Consider the following 12,500-nt stretch of genomic DNA (forward strand, 5'->3'; position numbering starts at 1 on the left):
TTTCTGTTACCTGAAGCTATTAAGGATATGAATTTTTGTGGTAACTTTAGTTGTATATTACAGATGATCAGTTCAATTTTAACCTCTAGAATTTCAAATTCCTTTAAAGTTAGAGCTTTTAAAAAGCCAAAATAGGATCAGCTTTAAATCTGACTATGTCAGAGAATGTTTTAACAAAATGTTTCACTTGCATATCACTGGTGTTTGATTTATTTTGCATCAAGCTTTTTATGTTTAAACACTGACAGGAGTTTAAATACAAAATGTTAGCTGTCACTATTCATTTAGCTGATTATGTGAGATGCCTTAGTTTTGAAAGATGGTGGCACTGTCACCAAAAGAAACAACATTCTGACAAGTTCAAAGAATGCCTTCTTGAGGTCATAATTTTGTAGCCATGCTGCCTAGTCAAAGACAAAGAAATAGACAATACAGACTAAGTAGGAGCACAATTTTGAGAAAACCAGTCAGCTGAAAGGGGGAAAAGAGATCATGTGAAGTTCCATTTAAAAGATTTTCTTTTCTTGTATTTTTTTAATTATTCTTTCAGCAATGTCAGGTCAGTAGTGGTAGAGAAAGGTGGGTTAAAAGGCAGGCAGTATTACTTTTAAACTTTATTTTTTTTGTCTTTTTTTTAAAAATTACAAACAGTTTATTCTTATTGGTCAACTGATGCATCTTTAACAAATATATTTTTACTGACACTAACCATTTTGTGCCTATAAAAGAAAACATTACCCATCATTGTGGTGCAGACCATGTTTTGTTTTCTGGCGTCTGCTGTGTGCAGGTTAAAGAACTCTTGTCTGCTGACTGGAATGTGATATTGTAAACCTTTTGGTTTAAGCTCTAAAAGTCAAATCCATCTACACTCAAACTGACTTAGGTCCAATGGAATGATAATTAATTTTGCAGACAAAATACACTGAACTTTTCTCATATGTTATTATACTTTGACATTTATAAGACAATAATGAAGGACTACTATTAAAAGCTTTTAGTGATCTACTGGGATCCTCTTCATTTAGTGACCAGGAAAATGGTTAGCTTCTGTCAACACCTATTTTATAGTTAAATTCCAAAATATTCATAAACAATTTTGGAAGCCTCTTAATTGACTTTCTTCATCACCTACTTTTTTTTTTCATCTTGTCTTCATTCTTAACAGTTATATAAGGAGATTATTTTTTATGTGTCCTTCCCTTAAAAGGAGTGCCTTAGATGAACAGAAGAAGCAGTTACAATTACCACATATATAAGACTAGGTTTCACCTAACAGTATTTATTCAGATTGGGTTAAAAAGATAAAGGAACTAAACAGTTTGGTTCGAGATACAGGGTGAAAATAAGGACTGAGACTTTACCACATTTTCTACAATTGTACATTGTTTACCAAAATGGGGTAAAATACAATAATTAATAATGAAGATTTTTCTTTTACATTTTAAAGACAAACATAGATAAAATTCAGACTAAAAGGAGGTGAAAGTTCATATAAAGTATTATTTCTACTTGGTTAAGTAATAGTTCTAGGATTATTAAGAACAATAACATTTCGTTGAAATCAATTTATGAGATTTACTAAAGGGTAAACAAAAATCAAGATATGGAAACCTTACACTGGTAGTAGCCTTTTACTGTAAGTTAGTTCTCTCTTTATTCCAAATCCTTCCTGTTATTATAAAAGTGAAGCAAAGCCACTGTTTTATAATCCTCTTTCTCAGATGCTTCTGCACAGTTGAGTTTCAACCCTCCCCCACCCTCCCATCACCACGACCACAAAGCTTCTAGGTAAACTATTTTCTGAGCATAGATGTTATAATTCACTCCGTAAGCCACAATCTCTTCAAACTTCTCATAAGCATGTCACAGAAAACCATAGCACTGGATTTGGAGAACATATCTCATTAATATTTCATTTCAGGATAGTTTACTTGCATTAACTATACTAACACAGGTTATCACACTGCTTTAAGTCAAAGTACCTAAAATATTATAACAAAGAATGGACTAGGAACTAGGCCTTATAAACTCCAGCCATTAGTTCTGTCTGTCATCCTAAAAGTTAATGGATTGGGGAAAGATGGTCAGTTCATGGACTAAAAGTTGAAATTTAATTGAAAGGAAATGTTTTTTAATTGTAATGTGATTATCACTGGTGTGTACATGAAAAAAAGTAGAATAAATGCTAAACTGAGGGTGCATGTTGATACACGTTAGTAGCAATATAAAATATATGTGAGACATACAACAATTCTTCAACTTCTCCAAGTACAGTAATTTAAAAAAGAAAATCAAATTGTAGGAAAGATACATATTTTCCCTCAAAGGTTTCTTTTGGATTCTACAAGAAGGAAAAATACAGGGTGCTGAAGTAAATTATGAGTGGGGATGTTTCTATGATGCTCTCTCTCATTTCAGTGTGACTTAGAGAAGCAGTAGTGAAAATTTTCAAAATGGCTATTTGTAACAGGAAATATGATTGGATGAATCTCAAAATATTTGTCAAAGAATTAGAAATCCTGTAGTTTGGAAGTATGAAAGTATTTATAAAAACCTAATTCTTCCTGGACACATCAACATTTTTAGCAGTATAGCCTATATATGCTTAAAACAAGAAATTCTATTTGATATTGAATCATTTTTGATATTTACACAAAAGATCCCTCTCTAAACAGAAGTCACAAATCAAGATCATTTTGGTGTAATAGCACTGAGAGATCTTAAAATAAAAATACATTCTCCCAAACAATGTCTTTTATAAAGAGGGACAAAAATTATCTAGATTTAGAAGCGTTGATAAGTCCTTCTTCTTCTAATATCTCAAAGAGGAGGAACGAATTTAAAAATGCCTAGCTCAAGCCTTACTGTACTTCAATTCAAAAATTATTATGATGCTGAGCGCTTGTGGCTTGTTGTTAAGGTGCTCTTGCTCTATACCCTGTAGTCTACCATTTGTAAACACATCTTTTTGATGTTTCTGCCAACATCCTGGCAACAAGGCAGTGAAATTTCAAATGAGCTAATTAACTTAATTGTTGATGAAGCATGAAACAGTTCATTCACCCTGTTAGCTGCACCATGACAACATAAGAGACTCAGCCTGTGAAGTTACTCATCTCCATAAGCTTATCTGTAGCTTTCCATGTAGATCTGCTGTATGCTAAAACTGGGCATGTAGAAAAGCTTTCCAAAATATGTCCTTTAACATCTAATAATGCTCATTTAAGTTTTTAAAAATGAAAATCAATAATGTGTGAAAATTCAACATTCACAAATATTTTGATCTGAAGTATGTAGAGAAACTATACAATCTACAGCCCAAATTCTACCTTTTTTAAATGACTGTGTCAGCAACAAGTAGAACCTTTAACACAAGCCTGTTGTTTCTTCACTCAGCTAGTCATTCAACTAGTCAGCATGATTAATTGCCCAATTTGTAATTGTAGTTCTATGAATTTGAAATGATGTCATCACATGTGTGACGCACCAGGAGATTACAGGATACCTTAAAAAATTTTAACAAAAGGAAAACAAAATCTATTGCTATAGTTCCCTATGTGAGAAGCAAAAGACTTTTCTGAAAACATGCATAGCATTTCTGAACTTTTTTTAATGGAATTCCTATGTAAAATTTGAAAATTAAAAGGAAAGTGTTTCACATGAATTGCATCTTTTTCAAAATTAATGACTTGATATTTAGAGATAAATGGAAAGAGGAATATTCCTTTTGAAAACCCTAGATGTTTCAAATTTGAAGTAAAGGACATGATTTTGACTCTCCTAATGGCTATAGCTTTCCCTGATGTTGAGAAATATTATAATTTATGCAATTCCTCATATTTGAAATTTTACTTTCTACCTTTATTTTGTCATAACTTTTAGCAAACCACCTACCCAAGGAAGAAAAGGAAACCTACTTTAAAAACTGTCCAAAATCTTCACAAATGCTTTCACAGCCCGGCCATTTGCAAACTCCATGGCCATAGAGCGTATGAGAGGCTCCAGTCTCCTCATGTGATGAGCTGTAGCAAAAGAAACAGCGTCAGATTCATCTCGGAAGCCATAATCGTTGGAGGCTGCTAGCGCCTGTCAGGTTACGATCAGTGACAAACAGGTCAAAACAGGTCAATTCAGCTCAGAGTAGTCAGAAAAATTTAATCGTTCTATTGAATAGTTCAACTGCCAAGGCTAGATGATGTTCCAATTAGAGAAGAAATAGAGCCAAAGATGACTGTTAATAAAGGATGAAAAACTAAGATGACTGTATAATACCATATGCTAATTCTGCCATATGACCTTAATGTAACATTTTACCTATAAATAAAAAAAAATTCAGTGGTGGTCCAATTAATACACACATAGACCCAGGAATACATATTTTAAGTAATACAAATGTTACTGAAAAGTATTTGGTACATTCTACTACAAGAAGATAGTCACCTTTTATTTTAGAAGATTTAAATTCTTTCATGATATATATGTTTATCTCCTGTATCTATTAGTTACAAATGTTTAAAAAATGAATTGCATTTTGGAACAGAGTATTATCTTTATATAATTATATATGACTTTTTTCATCACCAAGTATATGAACTACAAATCCTTATCACCCAACTTCTTTAATGTACAGTCATCAAATTAATCTCAAAACAACAGCATAAAAACATTCAGATGCATTCCATCTTACACAAACTAATCAGGAAAGAAAATGCTAAATACCTAAAGAACTTGAGATAATCTCAATATATAATTTATTATGAAAAATAGTGCAAAAAACTATCCTATTTCTTTGGGGGGAAATATTTATGATCAAAAATTTGTTAAAACTGTTCTTTTAACATTAAATATGAGATTATTCTCAATCTAGTCTAACTACTAAATACATTTATTGTTGGCATAATAGATATGTCAATCATTTAGTTTTCTAAGAAATTTAAAATTTCTACATTACAGCTTAGAAAAAATTTCAAAATAAAAGAATATTTAAATTAATATTTAAAAGTAAATAATGCATAAATATGTAAAAGCTAACAGAAGTTAGTGGAAGTATATATGGTTCCTTACATTATGATTATTGCTATAGAAACAAAATAAAGTAGAAAGTTGAGAAATTATGCATTTAATGTTAATAGATAATTTCTCAACACTAGTCAGCCCTAGTAACATTCTCTCAAAAACATTTTTCACTCACAGGAATTTTTTTCATAGTCAAATTATTCATATAATGCTTTTTCATTGCAATTATAAGCAAAATCGTGTCTTAATTACATACACAAACAAAACCATAACTATTTCCAAGAAAATATTCTTAATATACATGGTAAAGGTATCTATATTATTTATAATTCATATATACTTTTAAAACTTCCAATTATTTTAAACTTATAAAACTCTACACAAACATAAGTACATATCTATATATTTGTATTAGTTTAAATTTATGCATGTATGTATGGTATATGATATACAAAATATATGATTACAAATTTCTCATAGCAAAGAATATTAAGCTAACCCACAGTCCTTCAGTCTTAATTTTTTTTTTTTTTTGGAAAAACAATCCTCATTTACAGTTAATTCAAAATTATTTCCATAGACAAAAACACCTACCTGAAATATCTTGCCTGTAGTTATTTTACTTTTTTTTTTTAAGAAAGAAAATTAGTTTACACAGTTTATTGGGGTTCACATTTATTTCTTCCCACTGTACATTTTGGCACTGTACATTTTTGTTTCTAGTTTATCAGTGAAAAAACTAAAGCTTAGTGGTAGATAAGCACAGTAGAAACCCATCAGAATTACCTGTCTCGCCTTGCATTTAGAACTGAAGACTGTCCATTCACTATAGAATGATGAGTTATTGGTGGTGATGCTTTGGAAGTGGTGGAGGAGGTAGTAGAGGAGGAATTGTTAGTAGTGAGGTCTAGCCCTCCATGTTTAATGCCATTGTCTTCCATACTGTGAACTCCAGTCACTTCTTTCCATAACTGCTGAATCTCAGCAGGACTTAAGCCAGCTATAAAAAGAAGGAGAGCCCCACTAATATAACAAAATAAAAATTTCATAAAATGAGCTCAATGTTATTAATGGATTAATGCCAACAGTAAAGGTGATGCTTACTTCCCTGTACAATCAATAAGTTTAAAAATCATTTTACCCCATCAGTACATAGTAAATCTAATTGCTTTCCTCTTGTTCCCAGTATTTTTTGTTGAAAACCATTGATTTCAATATAGTTAAGATCATTTTTATGACATGACTAAGGGTCAAAAAAGTAGTAAGTATGGTTCAAAAAGTAATTATCACAAATTCATATAAGTTTTTTTTTATTATCATTAATACCGAAACTTCAAAAAGAGACGAACTAGGAGTGATTGTAAAATACTCCTTAATCAGAAATAAAAGAGTAAAGAAAAACTGGAGATCACAATTATAATCCATACAATATTTTTTCTTTTCAGATTAAAGCACTCAGATGCATGCATGTCTCTACCAAAATCAATTCTTTTTTCTACTCCATACAAAAAGAAGATGAGGTCTGGCTACTATCTAGGTCTTTCAGCACCAGAAAAATAACTAAATTTTAAAACTTTAGCATTTTTATTGGAGTTCACAAAGTTGGCATCCAGGGGATCCAATTTTCCCTTCTTTCCAGGTTTCTCCAGTCAGAGCTAGCTCTTAGAACTATTCTTTCCCTCCCTTGCTCCAGACATCCTCACCCCTCACCAATATTAGCACCTTTCTGCTAATATTTTCTCTTTCTGACACCCAAATGACTCTCATATCCACATTTGCCATAGAGTATCCTCTTCATTCCAACCTTGAATCCATTCTCATCCATTCTCCCAATGGTGGTAAGATACTCCTTTGAGATACAAAAATAACGAAAAATAACAAGCTTTGTGTATCTTAAGGATTCTGCCATCTGCCCTTTTGTGGTACATGTCAGACCTCTAGAATATGCTATGCATCCTATCTACAGGTGTTTTTCCCCTTAGAGTGTCTCAGAGCAAGAACTTTTTCTATTTATATCTTCATTGTTTAGCACTGGACTTCATATAAAGTAAAAGCATAATAAATGCTTTAAAATTATGTTTTCAATGACTAATTCAGAAGGTGATCTGGTCAAGAAATTTCACCCTACAGCTTTCATTCAAACAAAATCAGAATGTGACTCCATCTATAACTAAAGACCTCAAATTATCCTGGCTATGACTTTTGGACCAACTAATCAATAGAATTAACCTATCCTAATGTTGCATATGAGTGCTAGATTAAAAGTAATCATTGACATTATTGGAAATTTCTGATGCTATATATAACATGATAGAAAGAAACACACATACACACATATATATATGTTTGTATATTATGTGTACATTCACATATATATGTATATAATGCTTTTTCTATATTCATTTGATTTATTACAGCTTCCCACAATTAGCAGTACAATTAATTTCACATAATGATTAATTAAGCTATAATTAAAACTGACATACATACACACACACACACCTGGGTTCCAAATGTGGAAGTTATATGACTATGAGGTACAAACAATCTAAGGACATTGTTTACTGAATAAGGTCAACAGTTAATAAATGATAAGTGGTGCTAATATAATCAACATGCACTAGACTTTCCATGTTTCTAATTTAAATTCATTGAGTAATAAATAACTGCTCATGTTTTAGTTAAATGGTTCTAAGTCACTCTTAGGGACTATGCAAGTTACTAATATTAATAAACTCAGATTTTGTTCTGAAAGTGAACGAAAAGCTTAGAGGTTGTTTTTACTTACCTTTCAAAGTAGAAGGTAGTGAGTTTCTACTTTTAATTATACTACAAATTAGCCTTGATTACTACCATGCTTTTCATGGTATGCTGTCAAAGTGCCATGGATAGGTGATCTCTATATAATTTAATAAATCAGTGAATGAATCAAGCTTAGCCTTGTTTATTAGCAGGTAAAAAGGCTTTCTAATATGTAGTAGGTAAAGGGAAGAAGGGCTATAAATGACCTCAGGAAAGGTTAATTTTGATAAAATTTGTAATAAAGCATTTTATCTTATTACCTAACCAACCCTTCCCTTGAGATGTAAGTTTGTGGACAATAAGTTGCTAAGGCAAAATGAATATTTTTACTGTTAACTGAAATTAGTGAACACCACATATGATTTTTTAATCAATTAATGTTACTGTATTTCATGAATTTTTTACAACAAAGGAATGAAAGGAACTAAACTAAAAGAACTAAAAAATTAATTTCACTTTTTTTTCCCCAAGGACAGGAGTTTTACCTAATCTATCTTAGAAAAATAACAATTCTTTAAAAAGTATGTAGCAAATAAGTTTATTCAGTTTTTACATATGAATCAATTTAGAATATAGATAAATAATTCTCAGTATCCTAAATTTTTTTGCTACAATTTATACATATTTCTTTGTATTCTGTTGTCAATGAATGTAAAGAATAATTTAATTTTGTTACTATTCTTGATAGTTTTGATGACCACTTAGCTCTTCCTTGGATTGTAATTTTTGATTTGTTTCTATTACAAGCATGATCAATTTAAGGTACTTTTTTTTGAAATGTAGAATAAAACTAGAATTACTCATTGATTCTTTCATGTAATATTACCGATATAACCTAATATCACAAAATGTCATTAGTTCAGACTCCACTAATTCAGATTTTATATGATGATGATGATAACTGATAATTAGATATATAGTGCTTTGCAGTTTACAAAGCACTTTATATACATTATCTTATCTGATAAGTTGATTCAGACATGGTATTTGCAATCATAGAATATCAAAACTGGAAGAAACTCAGACATTATCTAATTCAATCCTTTCATTTTAGAGATGAGGAAACTGCGGTCCAGAAAAGTGAAATGATTCTCTGAGAAAATTTCCAGGCTTTTTCGTTAGAGGGGTAATCTAATCTAAAATTGTTAGCCTTTTTAAACAACAAAAATCTAAAGTTTTTTCATCTTATCTTCAGTTTTATTCCAGTAGCTATTTAAAATTAATTATTTTTATACATGATAGAAACTAAGTACATAATAAATCACAATTTTTTAAATTAACTACTCTTATTTTGACCTGATCTTATAGGTTCTTTTCAATAAGTATCATATTTGGAAATAATAAAATTATATTTCTTTAAAAATAGGCTATCACCTGCTGGACTGACCTCCATTCCAATATTTTAAATTAGTAATATTTTTAATATATTATGAAAATCTTACATATTTAAGTATGTTTTGAATTTATATTAACTTTGAGAACCATTAACTCCATATTTGCCTCATTCATATAGAGTATATGAGGCAACATAGTATTTAATAATCTTCTTTATGTTTATTTGTCAACAATTCAACTTTAAGACCAATTTTATAAACTAGCTGAAAACATTATAATGTACATATAAACATGCTCTGTCTATACTTGTTAAGTCAAGTCCTTAATGAAATAAATTGTTTTTCCTTTAAAAAAGGAGACAATAGAAAGAATTTGGGAATCAAGATATCTGTCCAAGACTTGCCTCAAATTAGTTTTTTTTTTTTTTTAATTTTAGGTGAGATGCTTCTTTAGACTTCAGTTTATTTGTTAAATAAGGCTCTTCAATTGGATTATTTTTAAGGGTCTCTTCTGGGGGTAACATTCTCTGAGTTTATGAAATGAAAGTTTGTTTTTCTATAATGATTTGTGTATTCAATAGAATAGATGTTTTACTTGTATTATTAAATGAAATTTCATGTTCAAGAATACACACACACACACACACACACACACACACACACAGTCCATCATCTGATTTCTAAAGTCTATTATATAACTTAAAGAATTCATATTAGTTTCCTTTCATACTCCTTAGCCAACATGTTTGAGCTTTGCATATTCCCTGTCAAGCTAATAATCATTTTAAAATCAAACCATTAAGAAAGTATTCTAAGTGAACTATTTCTTTCTAATCTTTTAAAATTTATATTTGGCAATCCTTTTACTCTTTAGATTATCATCATCATAGCTTTCCAATAGTACTTTTAAAGTGTATTGTCCCCTAAATATATGTGTATGCATGTGTACATAGTCACATAATTTATGTTTTTGAATATGTATAAGTATGTGAACATATACATACATAAAAATGCATATATATTTTCATCATAATATAGGAATATAGTTATGCCTCAATAACAGGGATGTCCAGAGTGAATTAAATAACGCAATATTCTTTGGTAACAAGAGACAGTGTGGGGTATTGGACAGAGGGTTAGTCTCAGAATCAGGAAGACATGGATTTAAGATCTGCTTTGGACACATCATCTACTCAAAGTGTGATTACAAGCAAGTCAATTAATCTCTTACTGGTTCAGTCAACTGGCTCTGCATTAGTAGATGAAATTTGTATATGATAAGTTCTCTCCACTTATGAAATCATATGTTTGAATAAAACAAAAATTTTTTCTTACAATCACAACAAAAATAATGTATCAAGACATATTTCTACCAGACTTTAGAATGTATATGTTGCATGTACATATATAAAACATAAAACATCATAATTAAAACAAAAGCTGGTGAGTAATGTGGCAGTAAACTTTCATTTTTTCAGTATGGAAATGAAAAGTTTGCCTAAAAGATAGGAAATATTATTTTCAAATATTTTAAGCTATAATGAAAAAATCACAACCAAGCACGAATACTACTGGGTTGTAATAAGACAAATATCAATTAACCAGCCAAAAATAATTTGTTAAAAACTTGCTAAATCTGTACTGTCTGCCCAGGCAAAACAAAGTAGAGAATTAATAATAAACATAAAATGCTAAATTACTTAGAAGGAAAATGAGTCTTTGATATATATACATATGATTTAGGAATAATCTAATTGCCCTATTTTGTGTATATGTGTGTGAGAGTATGTATGTGTATTTTTTTTTTTACACATAACAGTAAGAATTTAAAGGATGGTAATTCTTCTTTGTAATAATCCCAGGATGCTGGCCTATTAGTTAAAAATAAATATAAGATTCATATATAAAGATATGAATCCTATGTTTTATGCTGCATTTATGTAAAATCAACAGTCAGAAGAACAGCAAAATGTTTTAATTAGCCCAGTTCATTATAGCTAGTTATAATAAGGAAACCCAAACTAGATTTATTTTCTCTGAATTACATAGTAAACTCAGCATTAGAGCAATCCAAGTCAACAAGAAGTCAACAAGGTGTTTTAGTGCTTCATATTCAATAATTAGACAAGTCATGTTGATTTAGCATAAGTCAAAAACATCAAATATTTCATCTTACCTTGTTCAAAATATAAGATTTTCTTTGACTACTTAGGGTTTGTTTTTGAATCCTGCACATTTATTGCACTTTGCACCCTCATGAATTTTATAACTTAGTATTTAGTGGAAATGAGGGAAAAGGGGGGAGGTGAAATCAGTTATATTGTGAGTTGCAAATGGAATAATTGGGTTTTGAATTCAGTGATCTTTTCATGACTCTATGCTGCTTTTCTAAGCAGTCTTAAGTTTTCCAAACTTAATTATATCTATATAGATGCAATGAGCTGGTTAATGAAGCCAAAAATTCATACCAAGGCAGATTACTCTTGGTATGAATTACTATGTCTACCCCTATGTCTGAGACATAGGACAGGATAATAAAATCATTAGATTCAAATCAGAAAGAAAACTTTTAACTAGCCCAATCTCACCATTTGAAAGTTGAGGAAAACCGAGTTCTTGAACATTTCACTGATTTGCTTAAGATCACAAAGGTAGTAAATGGATAAGCTAGGATTTATTTGAAGGTCCTTTAACTCCAGATCCAGTATTCTTTCAATGATAGCAGCATCATTGTACCACTTATCCTGAAGAGTGGTCCTTTGCTTTTCTTGGATCCTCTTCTTTTTCCTAAGTTAGGATTTTAAAAAGCTTGCCTTTTTTGGTTATCCTTACTATTCCTCACCAGTCTATTTATTTTTAACTACAACTTAATAGCCCAAGTTGAAAGTGGAATATGTACTCTTTGATAAGTCAGCTGGTAGAATGGAGGTCTGTAGAATTAATTCCTATATTGATCCTTTGGGTGATGGTTGGTTCTACTTAGGAAGAGTTGCCTGTGACTTAACTATCCTGGCATATAGGATAATTTTCAGATCTAAAGCAAATATAATTGTCTGACAAAAAGTTTAAGTAAGAGAAAAGATACCCCATTTCCCTTCATGCCTTCTAAGGGATTTGTCATTTATAGAGTTATTCCAGCTTCAATCTACTTTCCTAGAAGCTTGAGTCTGACACTGAAAACTGAATAGGTATATTATAGGCATTTTTATAGAAGCAGAGTTCTGAGGCATTCAGGCCCCATATCTTTAATGAGAAATTACTGTGTGTAAAGTTCTATGTTAGGTTCAGTAAATACAAAAGACAAAAACAGAACAGTCTCAAGTCCTCCCTCCTCCCTCCACTCCA

General features: G+C 30.6%; 1 protein-coding gene across 4 annotated transcripts in view; it reads right to left on the reverse strand.

Annotated features, from left to right (window-relative positions):
- Positions 1–12,500, reverse strand: part of FOXP2 (forkhead box P2) — a 711,055-nt gene that overhangs the window by 53,870 nt on the left and 644,685 nt on the right. For all 4 annotated transcript variants that reach the window (XM_052001611.1, XM_052001612.1, XM_052001613.1 and 1 more), the window contains 2 exons: positions 5,806–6,019; positions 3,921–4,025 (listed from right to left, as the gene is read on the reverse strand). In XM_052001611.1, the coding sequence (XP_051857571.1) occupies positions 3,921–4,025; positions 5,806–6,019 (319 nt within the window). The remainder of the gene's footprint in view (positions 1–3,920; positions 4,026–5,805; positions 6,020–12,500) is intronic.

The sequence above is a fragment of the Antechinus flavipes genome, chromosome 5 (assembly GCF_016432865.1).
Source record: "Antechinus flavipes isolate AdamAnt ecotype Samford, QLD, Australia chromosome 5, AdamAnt_v2, whole genome shotgun sequence".
Taxonomy (NCBI): Eukaryota; Metazoa; Chordata; class Mammalia; order Dasyuromorphia; family Dasyuridae; genus Antechinus; species Antechinus flavipes.